The 24,976-nt window shown below is 43.8% G+C and overlaps 2 protein-coding genes across 12 annotated transcripts in view; both read left to right on the forward strand.

The window, feature by feature from the left end:
* Nucleotides 1–2,561, forward strand: part of LOC118517738 — a 90,940-nt gene extending 88,379 nt beyond the window's left edge. For both annotated transcript variants that reach the window (XM_036034528.1, XM_036034537.1), the window contains 2 exons: nt 1,305–1,428; nt 1,496–2,561. In XM_036034528.1, the coding sequence (XP_035890421.1) occupies nt 1,305–1,428; nt 1,496–1,710 (339 nt within the window). In that variant the 3' untranslated portion in view covers nt 1,711–2,561. The remainder of the gene's footprint in view (nt 1–1,304; nt 1,429–1,495) is intronic.
* The window catches only part of LOC118517673 (ELAV-like protein 2), a 111,912-nt gene extending 88,358 nt beyond the window's left edge, over nt 1–23,554 (forward strand). For 2 of the 10 annotated variants that reach the window (XM_036064064.1, XM_036064075.1), the window contains 4 exons: nt 10,627–11,143; nt 11,245–13,104; nt 13,182–13,680; nt 14,113–22,396. In XM_036064064.1, coding sequence (XP_035919957.1) covers nt 12,912–13,104; nt 13,182–13,680; nt 14,113–14,461 — 1,041 coding nt within the window. In that variant the 5' untranslated portion in view covers nt 10,627–11,143; nt 11,245–12,911 and the 3' untranslated portion in view covers nt 14,462–22,396. Of the gene's footprint in view, nt 1–4,755; nt 5,017–5,219; nt 5,452–6,142; nt 6,725–9,682; nt 9,984–10,009; nt 10,485–10,626; nt 11,144–11,244; nt 13,105–13,181; nt 13,681–14,112 lie in introns of those variants that run through there. The other 8 variants (XM_036064084.1, XM_036064120.1, XM_036064093.1 and 5 more) reach the window with 8 other exon arrangements.
* Nucleotides 23,555–24,976: the final 1,422 nt, after the last annotated feature.

Here is a 24,976-nt window from a genome sequence, read left to right on the forward strand (position 1 = left end):
TCACAAGAGAAAAAAAGGGTTGCCGATTGGGACAGGGTTTACGAACACCGGATATCGTGTAACAGCGCATTCCGGAAACCGGAATCAAATTACGACACCATTTGTCTCGGTCCATTTTGAAAATAAACGGGCAAACGCAAACCCTCGGGGTTAGACAATCGGAGACAAGCTGAGACGAGTTGACCGAGGGTGAATATTAAAAAGTAATTAGAGAGTTCCGGAGAACCCATAACCAGCGACATATTTGGGAGGCAGATGGAAATGGATGGGCCTCAAACCTGGATACCCTGAGCTGGCGGGAGCTAAGAAGAGATTGTAAACACACTCGGCCACCGCCACTTTGCGTGTGTCACCGGGCTTGTGGTTGATTTAATGATCGATGACATCACCGGACGCGAGCAGGCAAGATCGTGCTTAAAATAAGCTAATACAAACCATTCGCCGCACAATAGCCGCAAAAATGTTGGGGACGAAGGCGTAGGTGCAGAGCGGATCTCCGCAACACGCATTGACGGTGGATGGTTTTCGCGCCTCAGTTTTAGGAGGTGGCGCAAATACGTGCTACCATTTCTTTGTGCGTTTACTGTTATTTGCTCGGTTTTGCTAAACTAAAACAATGGTCAAAGAGTTGGTTGGCTGACCTGTACACCGTGCGCAGTGTAGTTGAAGGTCTTCTACTCGTGCAAGACGCCACCATTGTAAACATTGAAGCCTGGAGGTTGTGTCCGGTCGAGTTATGCCATGAACATTGATGGACAGGGTCTCATCAATATCGAGTTTTCACACGTGGTTGAAAAGGGCGTTTGTGAACTGCGTTTCGCAAATCTTGCTGCGCATCTGGTATGCATCGCCGACACACGACCAGCGCGCAACCGGTTCAACTTGACCCAGTTCTGGTCAACGGGGACCGATGTGTAGAAGGGTAGAAGCGTAGTGAGCAGCTACATGAAATACATCATAAATGAGTAATTTGTTTCTTTTATTGCTTCGGCTTGCGAATTCATAATAACAACAGTTCATCTTTGTGTGTGCGAACGTGTGTATGAGGAGAAACACCGCGCTATCATCGTTTCAACTACATAAAGAGCATCAGCTCGTTGGTAGATCTTTCTTAAAGCCTAGATCCGAATGGGAGACGAAGAAGTGAAGAGGGGGATACAGGGAGATAGAGCCGTTGCATGTTATCTAGCGGACGCCATTAAAGGGTCAGCTTACTCATCTTTACTGATAGGACGCATGTTCCGACACACTAGAATCTTTTTGCAAAACAAAAGCAATAATCTGCGCCTTCTGCTGACCTCCAGGCACTCGCCATCACCTGTGTGATCCTACACTACAAAAGCCTGGGTGAGCGAGATGACATCACCAAGCTCCTAGTGGCTGGCACATTCGTCGGGTACAGTGTGATCCTTATCGCCCTGTTCGCCGGTAAGTCTCACTACCTTCGCATCAGATCATCGCACCACTAATCCTCATCACTCGCTCTCCCGCCTAGGTTACTTGCTGAGCAATCCCGTCAATAAGAAACTGGACCTGTTCTTCAGCCTGATCGGATGTGCGATGTTCATCGCCTCCGGTGTGCTGATTCTGAAGGAGTGGGAAAATAGCTGGAGCTCCGACACGAAGAAGATCGCCAACTTCAAGGGTTCGCTCGCGATCACCAACGGTTTGCTGTTCTTCTTCGACGCCATCTTCACGCTGCGCGACTAAATCGCGGTCGCCATCTACAAAAACTTTTCCCGCCTTCTAATGTGCTATGATAAGAGTTGCGTTTTTTAGTTTTGTTTCGGTTATTTGTTTTAATGTACGTAACCCTCATCAATTGATACGCAATTGTTAAACGCATCCACCGGAAGTTATGGATACGCAAATATGTCTACCACTGGAGAGTGACACCATTTCACACATCATTACTGGAACAACAAAAACGATTTGCGATAAGAATGTTTTTAACTCATCCACAATTTGCCACATTTGATCAAGATCAAACAGAAACCCGCGACTTCCCAATCAATCCAAAGAACGTGCCACGTAACTTTCGCAACAGATGGCGCTACAGTACGCATTGAAAGCGCTCTGTGCATATCGCTCGGCAAACTTTCAGGTGCATCACACATTGCGTGCAATGTAGATTCGCATCGGAAATGTTTGCACACAATAACAACGACACGTCTAGAGGTGCGCCAGTCGTCGTGATTCATTTATCTTTTGATTTTTTGAGGGAGATACCCTCCTTTTGAGGGAGATACCTACCTTTTATTTGTATTTGTGATCTAAATTTTGTCTCGTTTGCTATCACACGCTAAATTATCACATTTCCTAATCAAGAGACGACAGTCGATGAATCTCGCAAAATTACCTGTCTGAAGATTGCACGGACATCAGCTTTGTGTCTGCTTTCAGCTTTCTCTACACGGTAGGTACGCGGTCCAATATCGCTACACACACTACTGCAACGATTATACGCATTACCTCTAAAATATGATATTATATCTACGTTTTGAGTATGTACTCTTTTGATATATGTGTATGCAAAATAAAACTAAATGTACAAAAAAAAACTAAATCCTTCACACAGGCCTCTAAAACAAATCCCAACTAAGTCGCGGACGGGTTAGAGAATAACTCAACTCGAGCTTTCCAACTCTGCAAGGATTTCTGGGAACATCTAAACCCATTGAAGGCTTACCAAACAAGCAGTTCAACAATGCCAATTAGTCGCAGTCCGCACAGGAGTTTCACCAACGCTCGTTATAAAGTTTTGTACATTCGCCCCAATAGGGACCGACAGGCCTGTCAGCCCCAGTAGGGGATTGGATACCCAATAGGGGATGTAATCGATTACTATCTCCGGCCAGCGCGAAACAATGCAGCCTGTCCATCGCCCGGAAGCGGAATGCAATTTACATCGGCGAAAGAGCAACATTAGCCTAGCAACGCCCCGGGCAAACGAACGTTGTCCGTCCATTCGAGGGCTTATCGAAACACATGGCTGGGGAACGAAACAGAGACGAGATGTGGGAGGGGAAGAGTTCTATGAGTTCTTCAGATTTTGCGAGCAGATGCACTTTTTATGCACCTTCCAAAAGGGAAACCCGATATAAAAAGGTACAGGAAGGTACGCGGTTTGCATACCTTCTAGGTGTCCTTTTTTTTTTTAGGGTTAAAGCCTGTTGGTGGAAAATGCATATTTTAATATACTCTCGACTTTTCCCGTAGCTCTAGAAACTGGGACTATTCCAACCGAGAAAGTTCCTACCAAACAGAGGGTGAATCCTCCCCGGAGTTTCGAGTTTTCGGTAATTAGTTGTAAAATATTTCTTTTAGCCAACCAGCGACCCATGGTAAGAAGGGTTATTGAGGTTTAGTTAGAATTGGTTGGACTACTCATCCTCCGGTGTACACCGGTGTACACACACACACGCACATAAACCCTTCCGGCTCGTCAAAACACGCGAAAACCCCCTTTTTCCAGCATCCCGTACCAAGCCTGCGGGATTGTTGGGAAAACCGGCTCTACGCGGCTTCACAAGTTACCGTTAAACGTAGATTTTACTTACTCTCTCTCTCGCTTGCTCGCGCTCTCACTCTCTCTCTCTCTCTCCTCGCGATGTTTTCCCCCGAAAGGCGACACACCCAAAAAAGGGTTGGCCACCGGGGGCATTTTTTTATCGGCAAACCTAACAGCAGTAGACCGGCACTTGGCCATTTCGCTTCCACGATCGTGCAGCATAAGTGTACCAGGGACTACTATGCGGTTGCACACCTACCGGTCTCTGGGAAAAAAACGGTTTTGGGCAGCTGGATAAAAAGAGATAAACCAAAATAGAACAGGGAAGAGAAAAACGGCATCGTCCTGCGGTTTCGAGATGATTACCCACTCATTTCATCGAGTCCATTCGCCGAATACCTCTAGCAGAGATGAGGAGGAGATTGGATCGGGAAGGAGTGGATTTTGGAAAAGGACACCCCAAGTCCGCTAGGTGCCAGTCAAGCTATTTGCTTAAAGCGACGAACACGCATGCGTGAAATCACGAGAACACGTACACAGAGAGAGATAGAGAGAGAGAGAGAGCGGCCGACACCCTCAACCTAAGAATCCTTTTTGAACAGCGTGCATATGCAGCGCGCTAGTGTTTGTGAGCGGAAGAGACAAGTGTATTGCCTTGTGGCTATGAACAGGGAACCACCGTGTGATGTTCGTGTGACACACAAAAAACTCACCAAGTAACACCTTTATATAAATGTATATATATATATATATATATATATATATATATATATATATATATATATATATATATATATATATATATATATATATATATATATATATATATATACATATGTATCTGAAGGGTGCTTTACTCGAAAGCGAGCGAGAGAAAAAAGAGAGAGAGATGCAGCGTTGGATGTACTGGACTGACTGGAAGAACATCAGTCAGCATAACCTACAAAAGGCAATAGACTAGCAGGATACTATGAAACTCCTACGAACGTTCAAAATAACTAGCTCATTAAGACCTGTTTTCCATACTACCAAGCCCAATCCCTTCTTAGTGTTGGTGATGCGCAAAGGAACCGGATATGACTTGTACTTTCTTCCCTTGGAGTACTCCCGCTCTCTCTCTCTCTTTCTTTCTCCCGTTCTCATTCTTTCGCAACATCTTTCTCGCTCTCTCACTCTCTCTCTCTCCTTTACACCGCTTTTCTTGGTATTGGTAGTAGCCTGAATCCTGGTGGCTTCTTCGTTGGCCAGTACGCTAGGCATACGAGTCACAGTTCGCATCAACTTCAATCCAGTGTATATTTTCCCGTGCTAGACAAGTTAATTTTTCGTCCGTTCGTATCATCATCTTGATTTTGCGTTTTGATTTTGTGCAAATCTTTGATTGATATACGTATACATCTATATATACATATATTTATATCGAATTACAACCAAAAAATCTTCCTATCAACCGAAACCGACTGATCAGGGCCTAAAGAACAAATTTAAACGCAAAACCAAAAAAGGTACGGATCCCCTTCTACCATTGCTTCCAGAGACCAATTTCGCCGGAACTCCTCCTCGTGGTGTTCGTCCCGCTGGTGGTGGTGGACAGCTGGAACCTTAGATTTCCGGAGGAGTTCTAGGGCTCCACTTGCTAGTTTGTTTGAGTCTGCCTTTCGTCATCAGGTCATTTTCTTTTTGTTTTTTTTTTTACCCATCAATAAAGGCCAGATCCAGCGTACTGAGTTGGTACAAGAGTGAGTGTGTGTATGCGTGCGCGCGCGTGTGTGTGCGTGACTGGTGGGGTTTTCGTCAGTGAGGTACTCTAAAAGGTACCACAAAAATAACCCGGCGCGCGTGCGGCTCCCTGCTGCTGAATGATCCCGGTGATCCTGGTACTGGTTGCGGTGACATTTGCATCCTCCTAACAAACCCCCGACGTGACCTTCCTTCACACTGTAAGTATACGAATGCCTTTAACGTCTTGGTTAGCTCAGTCGCATCCTGATGCAGCGGTAGGAATAAATTTAGAGGACCAATATGTAGGTGAAGATGTAAGAATTGAGAAGCACTGTTACGAGGAGAATTGGTAACTCCTGGAGACATCCTGAGTTTGACTGATGGATTTACTTTCTATCCATGCGCACCCCTCCCTCCATCTTGGTTAGTTCCTAGCTTGTAATCGATCCAAATAAAAAGCCCTCTAGACAACCATAAGCCCACGCATCTACAGCATCCTGATGTGGCCCGTTGTAAGGTGTAGAGAGTCTGCAGGATTCAGTAGCCGCTGCGTTGAACCACGGGCGCAAAATTCTTCCAAGAGATCAAGAGAGAGCCTTGTTCGAATGTCGTTGGTCGTCATGTATGTTGGGGCCTGCCTGCTAACAAGGATCCACTGAACGATAGCGTGAAACGTGAGCCAGAATTAGTGCTGCCCCCCATCTTAACGGTCCCAAAAACCGGCTAAAGTGCACTCTCCCTCTCTCTCACACACACATCGCCGTCAATCCTAGCGCAGCGACAGTAAACAGGGAAAGCAAGTAAACCTTGTTTCGTCCGAACTTCAAAATTAACAACAAAAAAAGCGGAAGACCGAAAGAGCGCACAACCGCTCTCAGATACGTGAGAGAGCGCTCGCACATGTATGTGTGCGAGGAAAACGCTTGGACCCGGGCCAGTAGACTATGACTTCGCTCGTTTTCCTGCCGTGAAACAGGCTCGCGCGCTGCGTGTAGAATCACCGAAAACCCCTTCCACGAGCGGAGTGCGTGACGATCCAACAGTCTGATTTTATCCTCTTCACGGCGCAGGCCAGCGTGTGGTGTGTGAGCCTTCCGAAGGCAACGGAGCGTACGGCTTTAGGTGATAAGGCAACCAAGTAATATATATATATACATACATAGGATATATACACCAACAAACCACATTCCGTGAAGTTAGGCAAATTTCTACCAGTGAAAACCCACATTTTTGGATGCACTTTCGAAATCGCGTTGCGGCAACTGATAAGCGTGCTTCGAACGGTGACAATTGTTTGCCCCACGGTCGTGCTATTGTTTTGCTGGTGTGTAGTTTAGCAAGGCAGGAGGCAGAACAGCACAGCAGGTCCTGCTGCGTTCTCGATACGAGGTGATCTAGAAACGGGTCCTACACACCACACAAGGGCGTGAGGCGTGACGTGTGAGGTTCGCCGTTCGAGCACACAAGGGTAACTGTTAAGGCAAGTTTTTGGTAAGTGTCAGCGACCTCCGTTGCTTCTTCTTCTTTTTCTGCTCGTGTAGTTGTGAACTTGTTCCTTGTGTTGGTATGAGCCTGTATATCCTGTTCCCTGATATAGTTGATTCTAGTTCAAAATTGACCCCTTCTAGTTCCAGATATTGCTGGAGCTTCTCGATGGTTTGATTAAAGTTAATAGGACCTGGTGTTCCGAACTATGTGAAGAAGGAAAAAAGGGATGAGTGGAAGATATTCACAATCATTGAGAGAATTTTCACTCCGCACGGTTTTAGGGTAAATCTTCCGACAGCACTAATACTAGAGCGCAAACTTAAGAAAAAAAAACTGCACCTCTGCTTGCGTTCGGAACTCGAGTGTCGGTAACGAGGGAGGAATATAGCGGCTAGAAATGGTAGGAAGCCGTGGGCACGCGCACATACAGCTAGCTAGCTAGCAGAACCGCAAAACCCTAACCGTGATACAGCACGTGTGCCGTTTTTGTGTGCCCATCTACGTCCGGTCTGATCCCCCTTTCGCAAGTCTCTACAACCGAGTAGGGCGTATCGGGCGTTAAAGGCTATATCACATCAACCTCGAAGGCACGTTACTGTGCGACGAAACAAGTGCAGTTTATGCATAGATAGTTTGATTTAGGCATGGTACGAGCGACTCCTTGACACGTCCGCTGATGTGTACACCAAACAAAATGGTAGACGGTGAAGAGTTCTTCAACGGGTTTTAAACTGTATTCTTCCTCCCATAACCTCAATATGCTTCAGCATGAAGGAGCTTACAGGGCCTCCCGAAGTGGCAACATTCTAACCTCAAATCTCAATTTATGCTAGAATTGCGTGGTAAAACCTCATTTGAACTTTTACACTGCTTTTTGGACGCTCCCCAAATTCCCCCATGTATATACATGCTAGAATTTGGGTAGAGTTCTAATTAAATAGTTCCCATGCTTGAGGTTCAACACAGAGTTACAATATTTTGGGGGATTGCCAACCAGCCTTGGACTTATCAGATTAAACACCTCAGACCGTTGTAAATTTGAAGCCGATTGGAGGGTCTCATAATGTCCCCCACCTGGTGAAAACATCTCTCTAATCTTAGAACTCCTCCACCTACTCTATCAAAAATCCAACTACTAGAGAAAGAAAACACAAACCCTACAGTAAGTCCTGGCAGGGGTTGGATGTGAACAACTCCTTAGCTCTGCGAGCAGAATCCCCTGGCAATGGGAAATAGGTCAAGCAATGGGTTGCACACAACGGTCCTCGTTCGCGTCTAGACGTGCAGAAGAGCGCAACTACTGCTGACAAGCGGGCACTTGCACGGTATGAATGAGAACACCGGCCCTAACCCTTCGCTCTCCCCTGGCCATTCTCTGGATTCCCAGTGCTGCATTCCCTCCTTGCTAGCGAAACCACACCAACTCCCTGGTACTACGTGACAGACACGCGACACAAACATCCATTGAGGATGTGTGTGTGTGTGTTTGCGCGATATACCCTGAACTGCCAGGCGCGGCTCTTTAATCAGGCTTCAGGCAAATCGCATTCCCATTTTGTGTTTGCATGCGTGTGTATGTGTGTGTGTGTCCACCCCCGTAGAATGTTCGAGGAGAATTTTCCGAAATTGCTGCCCACCGAGTACGACGAGTGCGAATGGGAAAGCCTCCGGATATCCTTGCATTCTATGCTCCTAACGCGCTAACGTATGTGTGTGTATTTGCTGGTGGGTTTTTTTTCATTCTCAAGTGTCGACGCACTCACGCTTGCCAAGTGTACCAAGGAGGAGGCCTAGCCATGCCCCAGCGAGAAAGAATGTGAAGGGTGGATACATAAATCTTTGCACACCTACACAATTACACACACACACACATGCGGGAACTAGGACGCGGAAAGCAAAAATCCTGGTAGTGTCCACCACACAGAGTCACTCGCGATTCACACACACATAGATATAGCGACAACAGTACAAGAATTGCATAATTTATCATATATTCTAGCGAGCGTCAGAAGAACAGTTCCAGGGCGTTTCCATCGCTGTACAGCCAGGGCAGAAGCAGGGTCTAATTATCTTCGCCTGATCAAAAACCGCCCAGAGTCCAGCGAACTGGAATAAAGTTTTCGTCCTCAGTATGGTAGTATGTGTATGTGTCTGTTATGTAATGGTTTGGTTGCTAAGGACCGGTTTTACACTTGCATATGCATGTGTTCTGCAAATCCTTGGAATATCTTGCACATCACAAGAACAGGAATACCTCATAGTCAACATTAACTTCAACTTCAAATGTATTGTGCTAATTGACTAGCTGATTGACAACTTCTGCTCGCTTCAAGCCACACAAGTAACGCAAATTATAACTCTTCATTGGCTTCCGATTCATTAAATTTCGGTCGATTCTAGGGTGTGTGTGTTTGTGGTTGTATTCGTAAAACATTTTTACTATTTTATTCATTCAGTTCTATGCATTCAGCGAAAGGTGTGGAGCACCCCGAAACCACAAACACTCACGATGTGGCGTGCTGTAATTAACAGTGTGCGATATGATTTTAACACCACCCCATTCAACCATACTCCCTCGCCTCTCTCGATATCTCTTCTTTTTGAGCTCTCTCTATCCTACTCACACTACCACCAAACCCTATAAAACATCATCGCCCTCTAGCAAGCAAAGAGCGAACTTCCGATGTATTGCATACATTTGGGCGCGGACTTTCCCTTTTCATACTACGCTCATGAGCGTATGTGTTTGGGTACGAAAGCCGAAGAAAACGCGAGAGAGCGAGAGTATGATCCTTTTGGTGCTCGCTCGACAGGATAAAACCTTTCGCGTGTACGTGCGTTTGTGTTTGTGTGTGAGCTCTAGAGAGAGAGGGAGAGAGCGAAAAAGTGCGCGCGGTCGACTGTTGCGAGAGCAAAATTGGTGCGCCGTCGGATAAAAATTTTATCCCAAAAAATGGTTAGCACCAAGCGATACCGGCCAGTTCTCTCCGATCTGCTGAAAATGACGAGCGTCCTCCAGTACGCGTAGTAGCGCTTCGCTTTCTTCTGTACTTTTAACGCCGGTTGAATGGTTGTTTAACGAAGGCAAACGCCGGATGAGCCTGCATTAGTTCGGGCAAACCATACATACGGCGATAAGGCGAGAAAGCGTTGTTGTCCGGTGCGTTTACTGGTTCTTTTTTCGTTGTCAACTTTCACGGTGACTTCAAGTGAGTTTGTTAGGCCTGCCGAGACCAAAAACTGGTTCTGCACAAAACTTCTGGTAAAAGTTTTTTTTTTTTCGCGTAGAGTCCTCAAGAGTAGGTGGGTTTTAAAGAGGCAGCAACAGAGGTGACTAGCCAGACCAACGAAAAAAAGTCTTTCATTTCCTTTGCGGCCTGGTTCTTGTTCTGGTGTGCCCGCCTGCAAGAAGGAGCAGCTACGCGAGTGCGCATTGCCAGCCCGGAACGTTGAAGGAAGATAGGAAAAAAGCAAACCCCGTTCCGTCTCCGGTACGGTGTATGGTGCTGGTGGTGCGATCGATTTTCAAAGTCCTTTCGCCGTGAACTGGGGTGCTAGAATGAGAAGGGCCGATATAGAGCCCGTCCGGGAATGGTGTAGTTTGTGCAGAGAAGTGAAACAAAAGTACGCCCTTACCCTTCGGGAACAACGGAACATCGGTCCGTTCTGTCAGGAGATTCGGTTCAAATTTCACACCACACCAGTACTAGGGATATGTCTCCGTCTCTGTGTGTTTGTACCCTTTGAAGTGGAAGTTATGTGTGTATGTGCGCGCAGTGTGCAACGAGCTTGATAATAATACATTTTGTTTTAACAACCCACATAAATCCTAAAGTGCTAAAAGTCGTCTATGAAGGACACATCAAATCTAACCTCACTTTACGCTAACCTCACTTTACTTGCAGATACCAGAGACTTTGGTTTACAGCGACGTATTTCCTTGACATATATACACATACGGAAACTCACATAAACACACATACAACCAACGCAAGATTAAGGGTTCTATTACAAGCGCATCAAGCAGAAACGGAAACGATAAAAGCTCCTCGAAATCCAAACGACGGAATCTTTTCCATTGCACGGATTATTCGTGTCAACGCGGAGCCAAGAGAGATTGAAAAAAATCAGCTTTCAGACTCAAAAATCCGCAAGGAGGAACAAAACAAAAGCAACAGCAAACGAGACAAACAATATTTACATAGGAAATAGAAAACATCACAAAGAGGAAAACAAAATAAGAGCCGGAAAAAAGGAACACCGTGAAGAAAAAGATCAATTGCTTCCTATTTACAAAATTATCCTAGTAAAGATTAATTATATAATCAAACAAAACAAGGCAAACAGCAAGTATTAAACAACAAAAACTCACACACAAGCGCCAAGCTAGCGTCCAGGAGATCTACTAATCCCGGGAAAGAGGTAGTGTACCCATCCGCATCATCCTTTCAACCACACAGAAAGAAGCGCAAAGTGACTGGGCCTGAACACTTATCTTTTGTTTACGCTTATCTTATCTGCAGATAACAGTGTGCGAGTCCTTCTACCTGACTAAATCCAAAACACATCCTACAAAATCATCTACACACACACACACACACTCAGGACGACAACAGAGTCCAGGACTCCAGAACAGGAGATCAACAAACCGACGACAACAACAAACACAAGGTGCAGAATCCGGGACTCCGACTCCGGCTGGCCTTGCACACCCGGACTTCCAGCAGATTGTAGCAGCAGCCATCCATACTCCAGCTCCAGCTCCAAAACCCGCACCGCACAGTACAGTTCCAACAGACACGCCAACAGCACACACCAAGGTACAGTGTGACAGCCGATAGCCGAAGTGACAGCTGCACGACAATCAACATTATAGCATTCAATCGAACCAAGAGTGAAATTTAAAAGACAACAAAAGAATCGTAGTAGGCGGACAACACGCGCACGCCGCTCCCGACATATTTTCTATCGCCATCCGCGCCCTCCGACCTCGTCTCCTCGTCCGGAAGCCGGTCCCGTGTTAACGCGAGAACCTTCCATCGTGTGGGTGAATATTTCTGGAAGGCAACACCCCGGAACCAGAAGCAGCTTCCCAGGCGTGTGCGCGCTCGTGTGTGTAGTGTGTAGAGGGAATCTACGTGAAGACGAAGAAGCAATAACCCTGCAGTATTCATTCCAAACGGTACCAACCAAACAAAAACTCCCCAATAACCACCCCAAAATCCCCGCCAAACAAAAGAAAAACTGAGCAGTGCATGCAATAATTACACAGCAGCCATTTTTGCAAAATTTGGCCAAGAATCTTAGGGAACCCGGATCGGTTTTTCAGTATCATACACTAAAACTAGCACACAAGAACAAACATTTACTCCCGTCGTAAACGAGCAACGAAGCAGAAGTAACGGACGAGCTATTAAGTGAGGGTCAGGTATTTGCCAGTTTTTAAGTGCGAGTGTGCAATGTGTGTAAAGTTGTAAAGAGAATCCGAGGAGACCTTTTAAGAAAGTGAGTGTGTAAGTGCGAATACTTTTTTAAAACACAGAAAAGCCAAGCAATTTAGCAGCGTGTGGAGGAGCGAGACATCTAGTTATCTTAGGATTTATAGGACGAGGCAACGTATAAGACATAAGGATACACACGCACACAGGGTGTGAAGACGAAGGCCGTATCGCGTGTATTGGCTGTTTGAGCGAATTTTTATTACGAACAAGTGCAAAGCGCTTTTAGGAGGCAACCCAGAATAAAGAGAGCAGCAAAACCCAGTAGCAAAACAGGAAGCTGCTCTAGTAACTAGCAAAACTACTCACCTCGAGGGTAAGAAGCAAACGGTGACAACGTGTATGTCTGTTCAGATTCAGACGCGGAGTACCTAAAATCCACTCAGCTGTAGCATCGCTGTAAGTCGCGAAGTCGCGCGAAGCATCTAGTCATACACCTACTCCCGACGTGTGCAAGTCACCTCGGGACAGCGAATCCAGCTGTAAAACTCACTTTCCTAGCCAAGTACGGTGACGGTTTTAAAACGCAAACCAGCAAAGGCATACCAGCGAAGACGATCGTAATAGCAAGTGCGAGACGTTCGTGAGCGCGCGCGCTATAATATAGGCAGCAGAACAAATAATTAAGCAACAGAGAATCCATCCATCTTATTAAGATTAGCGAACACAGTAGTACCGCAGCCGGCGACACGATGATCTCGAACGGGTTGGAAACGGTGCAGCAGAATGGGCGGTCCGGTTCGATTGGCAGCGGCCAGGAGGATAGCAAGACGAACCTGATCGTCAACTATCTACCGCAGACGATGACACAGGAGGAGGTAAAGTCACTGTTCTCCAGCATCGGCGATGTAGAGAGTTGTAAGCTGATCCGCGACAAAGTTACCGGTAAGTATCGTAACATTGTGCCTGCACGTCGGCACAATATCGCCTCAGCCTCACAGCTGCATTCAACCTTTCTATAGGGCAAAGTCTTGGGTACGGTTTCGTCAACTACCATCGGCCGGAGGACGCGGAGAAGGCAATCAACACGTTCAACGGGTTACGGCTGCAGAACAAAACGATCAAGGTGTCGTTTGCCCGGCCGAGCTCGGACGCGATCAAGGGTGCCAACCTGTACGTGTCCGGTCTGTCCAAGAGCATGACGCAGCAGGACCTGGAGAATCTGTTCAACGCGTACGGGCAGATCATCACCTCCCGCATACTATGTGATAACATTACCGGCCTATCGAAGGGCGTCGGCTTCATCCGGTTCGATCAGCGGTCGGAGGCGGAACGGGCGATCCAGCAGCTGAACGGTACCACACCGAAGGGTGCCTCCGAACCGATCACGGTGAAGTTCGCCAACAATCCTAGCAATAACATCAACAAGGCGATCCCACCGTTGGCCGCATACCTAACACCAACACCGAACCTGCGCCGCTTCCCGCCCGGCCCGATCCATCCGCTCAGTGGCAGATTCAGGTAAGAAACCATACTTGGTGTGAGAGTGAGGTTGCGTGTGTGTGTGTGTGTGTGTGTGTGTGTGTGTGTGATGTTAGAATAGTGTGTTAGTGTGTGTCGTGACACATCCGAACCTTTCGACGACTCTATCAACCGAGAAGCTACAATCAAACACTCAAAAGAAGCACTCAACTGCCAACATCAAGTCAACCTGGTGTTGTATTCACACTCCTAGTAGATAGTCTCACACACACTCACGCACACAAGGCCTGACCTTAAACCGTCATAAAGTTATGCAACTAATTTAAGGAAACCTACCCTATTATGGCCTTGCTAGCCATAATTAACAAGGCGCGTCATCCATGACGTTTGTTTCCTTTCGCGCAGTCTCTGTCGCTCAAACACTCTCATCCTCACACTCTTCTTTTCTCCCTTTCTTTCTTCCATGTAAAGCCTGCCATCGAACTTTAGCCGCTACTCGCCGCTAACCGGCGACCTCGGCAGCTCAGTATTATCCGCAAACGCAATCAACGGATCCGGCTGGTGCATCTTCGTGTACAACCTCGCACCGGAAACGGAAGAGAACGTGCTGTGGCAGCTGTTCGGTCCGTTCGGTGCGGTCCAGAGCGTGAAGGTGATCAAGGACCTGCAGACGAACAAGTGCAAAGGGTTCGGGTTCGTGACGATGACCAACTACGACGAGGCGGTCGTCGCCGTCCAGTCACTCAACGGCTACACGCTCGGCAACCGCGTCCTGCAGGTTAGCTTCAAGACTAACAACACCAAGTCGAAGGCCAATTAAAAATGGGAAAAATTTTAAGTTTCTTTAACACCATTCTTATCGCTGTCCCGCGCGAGGACGGGTCGGGGTGTTGGTGTTGGTGAATACACTCGGTTCGGCTCTCCAGCAAGCCGTGGTTACCGTTTACCACACGCCCCTCGCCCATCCTTCCCATTCCTTCCCCTGAATTCCTCTTTCTCAGGTTATGTTCTTCTCTTACGAGAGTTGTAGTACCAGGTGCCGCAGTTAGGAAAACCAAAAAATCTATCCTTGGTTGACGTTTACCCTTTTTTTGATCCGCCTCAAGCAACGATGAACAAAATCTGGAGCAGAACAAAGGAGAACAAATAGAAAGCTCTCCAAAAACCGCCCAAAAATTGGGCAGGATTGGCAAAGTACATACTTTGCTGATGAGGCTGTATTAAGGCACCGAGTTTTAAGGCTTCGTGTTTGTTAATTTTACAAACATTTTTCTGCACACCAATACGCACATGTGATGTACACAGTACACACACATACACAAAACAGAAGCCAGCAAAGACACGCACAAAACGGTGCAAGGCATGAGGGTGGGTTTTATAGTGATCACTTTATTGATACAGTCGACAATTTGAGTCGAAAACGTCAAACGGTAGCCAGTGGTACGTACTGAACCATTTTTTTTTATTTATTTCCGTACCCACGATATTTATTTATTTATTCCAAAGACCCAGTTTCGCCGAGTGCTTGTTTTGTCCTTCCGTTTTATTAATATTTAAGTTGGGTTGGGCCCGCAATTTGTGCAATAACTATTTAACTTCTCAACCATAACTAACACGTCTAGTAGCGATAACCGATGAGATGCATTTGATCTGGAAATGCACGAAGAACAACAACTGGTGACACGCGTCACTAACGAACATCGCGTCATTTTTGTTTTTTCTGCTCCCCTCGTAACCTCCCACCTCATCCCAGCTCCTCTTCCTCCTCCCGTGTCCCATTTACCCTAAATGGTACCCTAGTGAAATTGATAAATTAGAGTCAAATTGCCCGTCAACGCTCAAATAATCTTTGTAAAGCAAATATATTAAATGTAAATGATATGTTAGAATGAAAAACAGAAGAAAAAAAACAAAACGGAAGAAGCAGAATTATCCCTAAACACGCGTAAAAGCGAAACAAATGCGCTTGAAGAAAGAGAGAGAGGAGACAGAAAGAGAAAAAAGAAAAAACGGCAAAACCACAACTAGTTTTTACTACTAACGAGAGCTGTCAAAAAAGACAAGGGAAAGAGCAAGTAAACGGTGCTGTGATGTGTCACCGTCATGCACGTGTACCCCATAAAAGTGTTTATATCGAAAAAACCCAGTCTAGAACAATGTGTATGTGCAATAATAATCAATCTTTAATGAAACCAAACAAAACGAACTAACGAAAACATGCAAAACGCTGGCGGCGACATTTGTGAGATAAGAGAGAGAGAGAGAGAAAGAGCGAAAGAGAGCAACTGTGAATTAAAGTAATATATAGTTTAGTGAAAATCCCATACTAACAAAAAAAATGTCACCTGGGGACGGTGAAAACAAAACTGACGCTCGTTCGGTTTCTCCCGGAGCACGGAGAAACAGGGACACTTAAACATACTCACGCAGACAACCCACGAATGGCAGAGTGGATGGCGATGAAGAAACGTTTTAAAATTTTTGTTTTTCGAGCTGTGGTGAACTATTTGCGCAATACTTACAATATTATGGCCCCTGCTCAGGGAGGCCCGTTTTGTCTCGTATCTCGTTAGGTTAGGTTCTGTATTTATTTTCCAACCCCACGCTAATGAATAATCTCGTGTAAGTGTATTTATTTATTTATTATAGCGCTTAGTATATGTGCGTCTAGTATCACTTACAGACATACAAAATCCACACACAACCACAGCTAGCTTTACTGGTATTTACTAAGTTGTCACTTGTCAGATTTATTCCACGCTCGGATACTAAGCAGCTTCAGCAGATCAAAACAGCGGGCAGGTCTCTGGGACGAAAGTCTCTCATTTTTATCTTTTATATACTCACTTACACATTCTCTTATCTTATTTGTACTCTACTGTTTACACAACCACACACCACTAAGTAAGCCTGATGAGTATTTCTTCTCATTCGAATGCGTAACGTATTATGATTATTCTCCTGGATGTATTTTTGTGCATTTTGTGTGCATTAAACTTATGATTAATCTCGGCTTGTTTCCTCGAGCGGCGCAGAGATATACTTGCATGAGCAAACAAACATAACAGCAGCAAAAAAAGCAGTGCACACCAACACACTAGAGCACAAACGAAACCGGCAAAAACTCACACAAAACACAAACCAATACGGACACGGAATGTATTACGTTCCATGTACTTTCTTTCTATTTTATCCATTTAATTCTAATTAATCGAATAATTGTATCGTATTACCCCGTATTGTAAAACACGCAACAACTAAACGAAAAAAAAACACACACACTCACACGCATCTAAACAAAATGGCGAAACCCATTATTATGAATAGTAATTTATCTTCACTCAGTGCACGTGCGCTTCTCTTCCTCTCTCTCTCTCTCTATCATTCTCCTTTTTTTATTCTCACTTTCAATCATCGCAAAACGCGTTATGGCGAGAGGGAAAAGGAAAGAGCGATAATGTGAGTGAGACAAAGAGGGAGAAAGCGTGCCTGCTTAACATTTCGGGTAGCTTCTTAACAAGGGTTTACTCGCGATGTGGGAGTATTTAACGATAAGTTTAAATAAGATGTTCAATAATTTAGCACCTATGTTATTCCTAGTATGAATATGTGTGTATGTGTGTACGGAGAGGTTGAAGGTGACGTGATGGCCTCGACCTCCTTCCAAATCCTCTCCCGTTCCCCTTTACCTGCACCAAAAGGAAATTGTGTGACGGAAAAAGGTTTGGAAAGGTTGAGCAAGCGAGCGAAAGAGGAGACGAAAAGTTTAGTAGAAAAATTTCCAAATTGATACAAAAATTAATTTGAACGTTAAATGAATCTTGTACGATGTGTTTTAGAACTTCCCTCTCAAATGTGTTTTTTTATCGGTCGGTGTTCTAGTTTTGCCAGTTTTGACAGCTAACAACGTGAACTTCAACAACTGACTTACTACTACCTGATTACTACTAACATACCAAAAAGGGGCTCTTCCCGGAGTAGTATATCACCCTTTGGGACAGCAACAAAGTAAGATAATGTAAACCAAACGCCGTGTGCAGAAGAGGTGGAGGAGGTGATGAAGTGTTTTAGTCAAGAATGGGCGAAAGATCGCGCAAGCGAGAGAGGGAGAGCGATACGAGATATCTTTGTAGTAAAATTTTCAATTCTGTGACTTTTTCACCCTTTTTGCCCGCATGTGTTTTTTGGTCCTCTTCTTTGTCCATTGATGGGTTTTGGGATTCGCTGAAGTGTGAGGAAGAAACTGAGCTGCACGAAAAAAATCGAGCAAAAGCTAGAGGTGACGTCGAGGCGAGAAGCATCGCGAAAACTGGAGCAAAAACCTAGTGGGAAGAAAAGAAGGAAAAAAAACAAACAAAAGCAAAAAAACTTTAATTCATATTTAGCCGAACTAAGTTTAATAAATGAAATCTAATTGTGCTTAAAAAACTAATCAATTTAATCAATCACTTTAACCTGTATTTGAGAATATATGGAATAATCGTAATATAATTTAAAGAGAGCAACCAAACAGCAACAAAATGGCGGAAACTGTGTAACGTAATTTGTACGGATATACCATAACGCACAAGAGGATACTAGCAGCGTACACTACACACAGACACACAAAAAAAACTCTCCTGATCCCCTTCGTTCCCGTTCTTTTCTCCTGCTTGATCCAGCTACTCTCCTGAATCAAACTGTTTTCCCAGAATTGGTAGTGTTATGCGTTTGCCGTATGAGTTGGCTATGTTCTCAGGACAATGTTACAGTCAAAAGGAAAAGCAAACTAAGCAAAAGAGATGTAGAAGAGACGTGCACCACACATACACCTACACCTAAAAGATGCATGTTGTTTGTTTGTTTTTTTTTTTCTGTCTTTCTGTGTATGATGCAAACTAATAAAGGAAATTTTACTTTTGTTTCCCATAAGTCCTATAGTCATGTTGACGTTTGCTAAATTATCAAGTTCGCAAAATGGCTTCCGTCCTCGCGTTCTTTTTTCCACCCTTCAAACCCTTCACCTTCCCATTGATAGTCTTGCCAATCAAGACACACACACACACGCAGTGCATATGCACTGTACAGTCAAACGCGATGAAGCAAATGAGTTCTAAAAGTTTATCAAAATCAAATGGGAATAGAGAGATTTTTGTATGAGAAAAAGGCTTTCGAAATGAGGGAGCGCGTGGGATGAATGTGAAAGGACGAGGACGAAATGAAGTCCTAGCGTGCACCACCTACAAGTCTGCATACAGACTCACAGATCCCCACACCAATAAATATACACCAAAGCAATGCGTGCCATCTTGAAACGCACAATAAGGAGGGAAAAGGATAAAAAAGCGAGGAAAAACGGAAAACTACAAAAATCATATATAAAAATATAGGAACGAAATTTTTTCTTCTAGTCAAAAGGTGCTTTTTAGTCAAAATTCTCTACCGATGGCAGAAAGTGAAATTGGGTTGCCGCATAGTTAGCAGAACGTGCACAGCATTATGCTATTTAAAAAAAAACGAAGCTACTAAAGATCGGCGAACGTGCAGTGAGGCAAAACGATGAGGGGGAAATATTAGCTAAAAGAAAAACCAAAAACTTAACTTACTTTATACAATGTAATTATTGATATCTTTTTTGTGTTGAAAAAATGGTGTAGTTACTATGTGATGAGATGAGCACATACAAGATGATAAAAAATCCGACAAAAGTCTTATTTAAGCAAATGATTGCATGCCTTTTGTCATATGCATTACATGCATACATCTATGCGCAAAAAAGAGTGAGGTTGATTATCATCGGGGTTTGTTCATCTCTCCCGAATAACTAAAGCATACTTGCCATTTTCTTTCACGTCTCTCCAGCATCCTACCAATACATTCTTGCATGAAGTGGGTTCTATTTTCGGTTTAATCTCCGTCACATCGTCACGCCACGCAACTAAAAGCAATGCATGTGAATGTATTCCTTGTATGTTTACGCAAACTTTCACACACTCAGATAAGTTAATGAGCATATAAAGAAAATGGCTCCCCGAGCCCTTTTGTAAAGCCTACACATACCTACCTATATTCAATGCCATGTCAATGTCACCCCTTTATTGAACGTTATTATGTGTCTTCAAAAATCAATTACCTATATCTTCGATTCCTCGATACCGGATTTGACGATTTGACATAGAGAAAGTGTCTGTATGATTATAACAATGTGCTCGAGATTTAACAACAATATGGCGGAGATTGCTTAAAGTGTGCGTTACATCAAAATCGGTTATTGATATGAACATGGAGACACTTGATCTATTACCTAAGCAACGTTTTAATGAACAACAACAACTATCACAACATTCAAACACACACACATACAGGCAGCCCAAAATAACTTCACCACACACACACGTACATACTCATTCACGAGCAAAAAAGCGAGAAAAAACAGAGAATGGAAACGTGTACTAACTACTTCTTACTGAAACTACTAACCACTAACTAACTACTAAACTATCAATCAAACCACAGGAGATAAGGAATCTGTTAATGTTTATCTATGTATGCGCGCGCAAGTGTGTGTGTGTGTCTGTTCGTGTAAGAAGAAGAAAAACACATTTCAACCAGTATAGCGAATATTGAACGAACCAAAAACGAAGTATTTACCACACTTTGTCTCCCATTCCTCCCAATCAGCTCCTGCCCCTAAAATTTAAATCTTCCCTTTTGTAACTACAAAACATCAACAAACACAAAAACCATAAAAGACGAAGAGACTGTTGTAGTGGTGGTAGTAGTTGTGTGGCGGTTTTCTGCTCCGATAATACGCTATTTAGCAGAAAAGTGAACAGATTTGTGAAGGATTGCTGTCAGCAAGGAAGGAATAAGTAATCTACCACCCCAAGCCCCCCCCCCTCCTTCCCACTTCTCTTGCCTCCCCTGCTATAGCGCAAAACTCCCGAAGGGCAATCGAAATATACTGAAACAATTGGAAGATAATACTAAATTTCGTATCCTTCTTTATCTATGTCTTGTACTGTTTAACGCTTTATTATTTCAGTATCTTGTGTTAAAAAAATTGGATTACTATCAAACCCTTATTAAAAGAAAGAAATAGCAGTGAGTGTGTGTAATTTCGACTGCTTGTTTAATGCCCAGCTCGAGAACGAATTGGTAGATCCTATATATCACATGAACACAGCAACACTAGCTTATACCATTTAAAATTCTCTAAATGTAGACTGTAAAAAGGGATTCGCATTTATTACTGTCGTTTTTTTTTATGGTTCATGTTTGTCATGCGCACGTTAGATTCAATCATAACCAACTTAGTTTGCCAACATTTTGTGTGATTGTCTGCATACTTGCTGTTTAGAACTCCGTCTCCGTCTAAGTGTATGCGCGCATAGCCATCGGTGTAGGCGCATGGATGCTAACAGTTGTTCTGTGGTGTAATAAATCACCCCCGTCCCAGTATGTGTTTGTATGTTGTGTTGGATGTAAGCTAATAGATTCGGGGTGTATGTATTTTCTCCTTCTTCGCCCAACGTTTGATAGACGTGGCGGTGACAGCTTAAGAAAAGAAGCACTATGCAGAGGAGCACCGAGAGCAGAAGCGAAAGAGAACCCATTATAGAAAGACTGGACTGTTGTAAAAACTATGAACTGATGAAAGTGTAACCCAGCCTATCCTTGTGTTTTGTAGATGTGAGGCAAGGTAAAATAATCTGTGTGTAATGATATGTATTCGTTCAAACGGAAATAAAATACCAAAAAAAAGGTTAATCATGTAGAAACAAAGGGATCCTTTTAGCTTCGTGCGCGCTTGCGTAAGCCGGCTACGTCCGTGTCCAAAATAAGGGAAGAAAAGCAAGAATCAGGCAGAAAGAGAGAGCGAGAGAGAGAGAAAGAGAAAGAGATAGAGAAGGGAAATATAACTCAAATTTTTGAACTATTAATCGTTATCCTTCGAACGGACGGACAGGTGTGCTTAGGCAAATTAACATATATACAAACGTAAATGAATTGTAGGGGATTTTTTTTTATAAAACTCATTAAAAAACGCCAGCACAACATACACAGTGTGGGGTGAGGGACAAGGTGGGCCATTTTTAAACTCAACGCAACGCGCCCGTCTGTATATGATATGGTTTGTGTCCTACAGGTAGCTAGCATTGATCTGATTGGTGGTATGGATCTAAATATGCAACTTAGCCATACACGCGACTTACAGGTTTTTATACATGTATAAAGGGCAACTTTCAGCGTGGCACAATATGTACACATACACACAGATGCACATCCAATTTGAAGTACAAGTGGTGGGAGAGAAGATAGATTTTCCAATTATCCAACAAAAAAAATAATAAAAACGGGAATCGAATCATCCAATACAATCACAGTGCAATACAAATATAGACTAAATAATCCCTTTTGTGGCACCATTTAGAGGTCCATAATGTCGAGTGTTTTAGCGGCGAGCGAACGAGAACGCGAAAGCGGAATCGGGTATTGAAAAAAAAAGCCGTTGAACGTTTTTTGCTGCGTTTTGCGTCCCTTGCAGGCGTAGGGAACAGTAGAAAGCGCCGGCATGTATGCAATTTCACAGTAACACAGTTCGGTATTAGAGGCTTTTTCTTCTCTGTAGTAGCCGCTCTTTGGTTTAACTGATCTCTATTGCCCAGCTATGTATGTGTATGTGTGTGTGTGTGTTTTAAACAGCAAAAAAAGAAAGGAAGACTTCATCGATGTGTGTGTATGTGTAGATGAAAACTCCAGTAAGGCATAACGGTTTTGACAGTTATAAGGCAACAGAAGAACACCAAACACGTTTTGTGGAAAAAACAAACGAGTATGGACGAGTGATACATAAAAGATAACTAGCATTAAACCCGTGACAAAGCCAGGTATAGTTGAATTTTGGTCGTGCGTTACTGAGGAGAGAACAGTCGAGATCCAGTAAGATTGTACACTTCAGGCTAAAAAAATCTCCCCAAATTTTTCTGAAGAATCTGGAGGATCACTCTTCTCTGAAGTCGGAAGTGTCAGAGCGTAAAAAAAACACTACAGAAACAATCTCAGACGTCTGGGAAAAGGAAATGAAAACCTAAAATACCAAAAAAGCGAGTCATCGAGTCTAGTGAATAGTAAATGTCTTCAAAATTCCCTCCCCAATACAAAACTACAGCAAGCATGGAGATAACGTATCCTTATAAGTTAAGCATGAACAGATTGTGCCCAATATCTGATCTAAACAGACAAAACTAGGCAAGTCGGAGAAACCGGTTGACTGTGGGTGTAGCTCTCGGGGTGCCCTAGTTTTTTGGACGTAACCGTGAGTTCGTCATTCAATGTCAGCTCTTGAGCATTATACGTCGGTGTCGTACTGTATGTGGAATTTGTGTCGTTACTGCTTTATCCAGCCTGCCCTCTTTAGGGTTGGAGTTAGAACCGGGGAAACAGATCGTACTTCAGTTCATCGTATGTGAATACTATTTCCTTCCGTTTTTCTAGAATAGTTGTCCCTTTGCGTACTTTGTTTTTTTTCACCTATTTCTATCTGTCTCTCTCTTTCTTTCTCTCGCTCTCTCTCTCTCTGTGTCTTATTCTTCAGACATCCTGACCAGAGCATAGTCTAGATAAATGTATCAAACAAGTGGGTCACAATGTACAGAAATGCTACAGAAAAACCCCTCAAAAACTCTGGCAAGGACCCTGGAAGGACAGGGAAAGAGATACAAAGAAAGAAAGATGGAGAGAGAAGAGTATAGGTGCAATTTAATACAATAATCGTGCAACAGACAATTAAATAATGCAACATATAAACAAACACACACACACACAAACACACAAGAAAATATGAGGAAGCGAACCGATAAACAATATCAGTATTCAGCGTGATGAAAATCAATTCATTCGATCAATGAAGAGCAGAAGGACAGCAAAAAAAGGAAAGGAAATAAAGGAAAAGCTAACATGTGGAGAAGAGTAAAACATTCTATTACAAATAATGCAAGCATGCATGGAAAAAACGAAACATTATAAAAAAATACACACACCTACACACACACATAAAAAGACAACAAAATTATGTGTAATTTCTGGGAAAAACAAAAACCAAAACAAAGTAAACAATTCGGTAATAAATCAGAAAACAAAGCAATCGTGTTCTGGGGGTATTATGAAGAATTGAGAAATTATTTAAATACTTTTAGTTAAATAAAAGTGACGCGTCTGTGGCATTTAATTACATTGCAAATTAATGCCTCCCCTTTAATTATGCAATCCACACTTCATTCTCTCTCGGTCCAACTTTGTCTCTGTTTTGCAGGGAAGATTTTTAAAAATTTCCCTAATTAATGCAATGCAGTAAACATCCCAAAATGTGCTATAAGTGACAAGCCCTGTCGTTGATATTGAATTGGAAGATGAAAGATTCCCATTTTAATCTCCTCCACCTCAAATTGGACGAATGAAGTGGCTGTAAAAAAGTATGCAGTTAGCTGCACAAAATGTTGCTTTACAAGCTCGTAGCACAGGTACGCCTCCTAGCGCCTAAATTTATACATTTCTTTCCGTGCTCTCACATACGATCATGTAATTTTCCTACATAACATGTCTCTGCCTCTTCTGCGCTAAGCTAGCGACCTTACCAACAGACAACGGCGAACAGGCGTTGAAAAAAGTGCATTTTAAAAATAGCTCACTCTGCAGCATCCTTCATTCGCTAATCATTTGTATCGTACCGACAGCGGCATTACACAATTTCTCTAAGTGGACGCCGATCAGCGAGAAACGGTGCTACAGGCTACAGCGAACCCGCCACCTTTCAATTCATAAAACGGTCGTTGAGAATGAAATTTGTGTCGGTAGGGGATAGAGGAAGCAGAAGGATGGCCATTTTAAATCGGTGAATCGAACACATCGGGCGGGAGAGAACGTTGGGTACAACAGGATGCTGGCAGAACTAACCGAGCCAAAGAAAAAAAAAAGAAACAAAATCACTCTGGAAAACCTTTTGATCAGATAAGACTAGGCCACTAGGTTCGGCTTTTAGAGGAAGAGGTAAGAGAGATATAGCACGACAGAACGAGAGCGTGCGAGATTAAGGCACAACGTGTACTAAGAATCCAACAGGACGCGCATGTCCATGGTGATGCATAGCGAGGGATATTCGACCGAGTCGGCAGAATCCACATCCTTTTTGTACTTCGGGAAAAATGACTCTATCTCTCATTCGCTTTCCCTCTCTCTCTCTCTCTCTCTCTCTCTCTCTCTCTCTCTCTCTTCAGACCAGAGACTACTGACATGCGCCCATCTCCACGAGTGCGCGCCCTCTTATCGGACGGACCACGATGTCTGCCGAAGTTCG

Source organism: Anopheles stephensi, chromosome X, assembly GCF_013141755.1.
Source record: "Anopheles stephensi strain Indian chromosome X, UCI_ANSTEP_V1.0, whole genome shotgun sequence".
Lineage (NCBI taxonomy): Eukaryota > Metazoa > Arthropoda > Insecta > Diptera > Culicidae > Anopheles > Anopheles stephensi.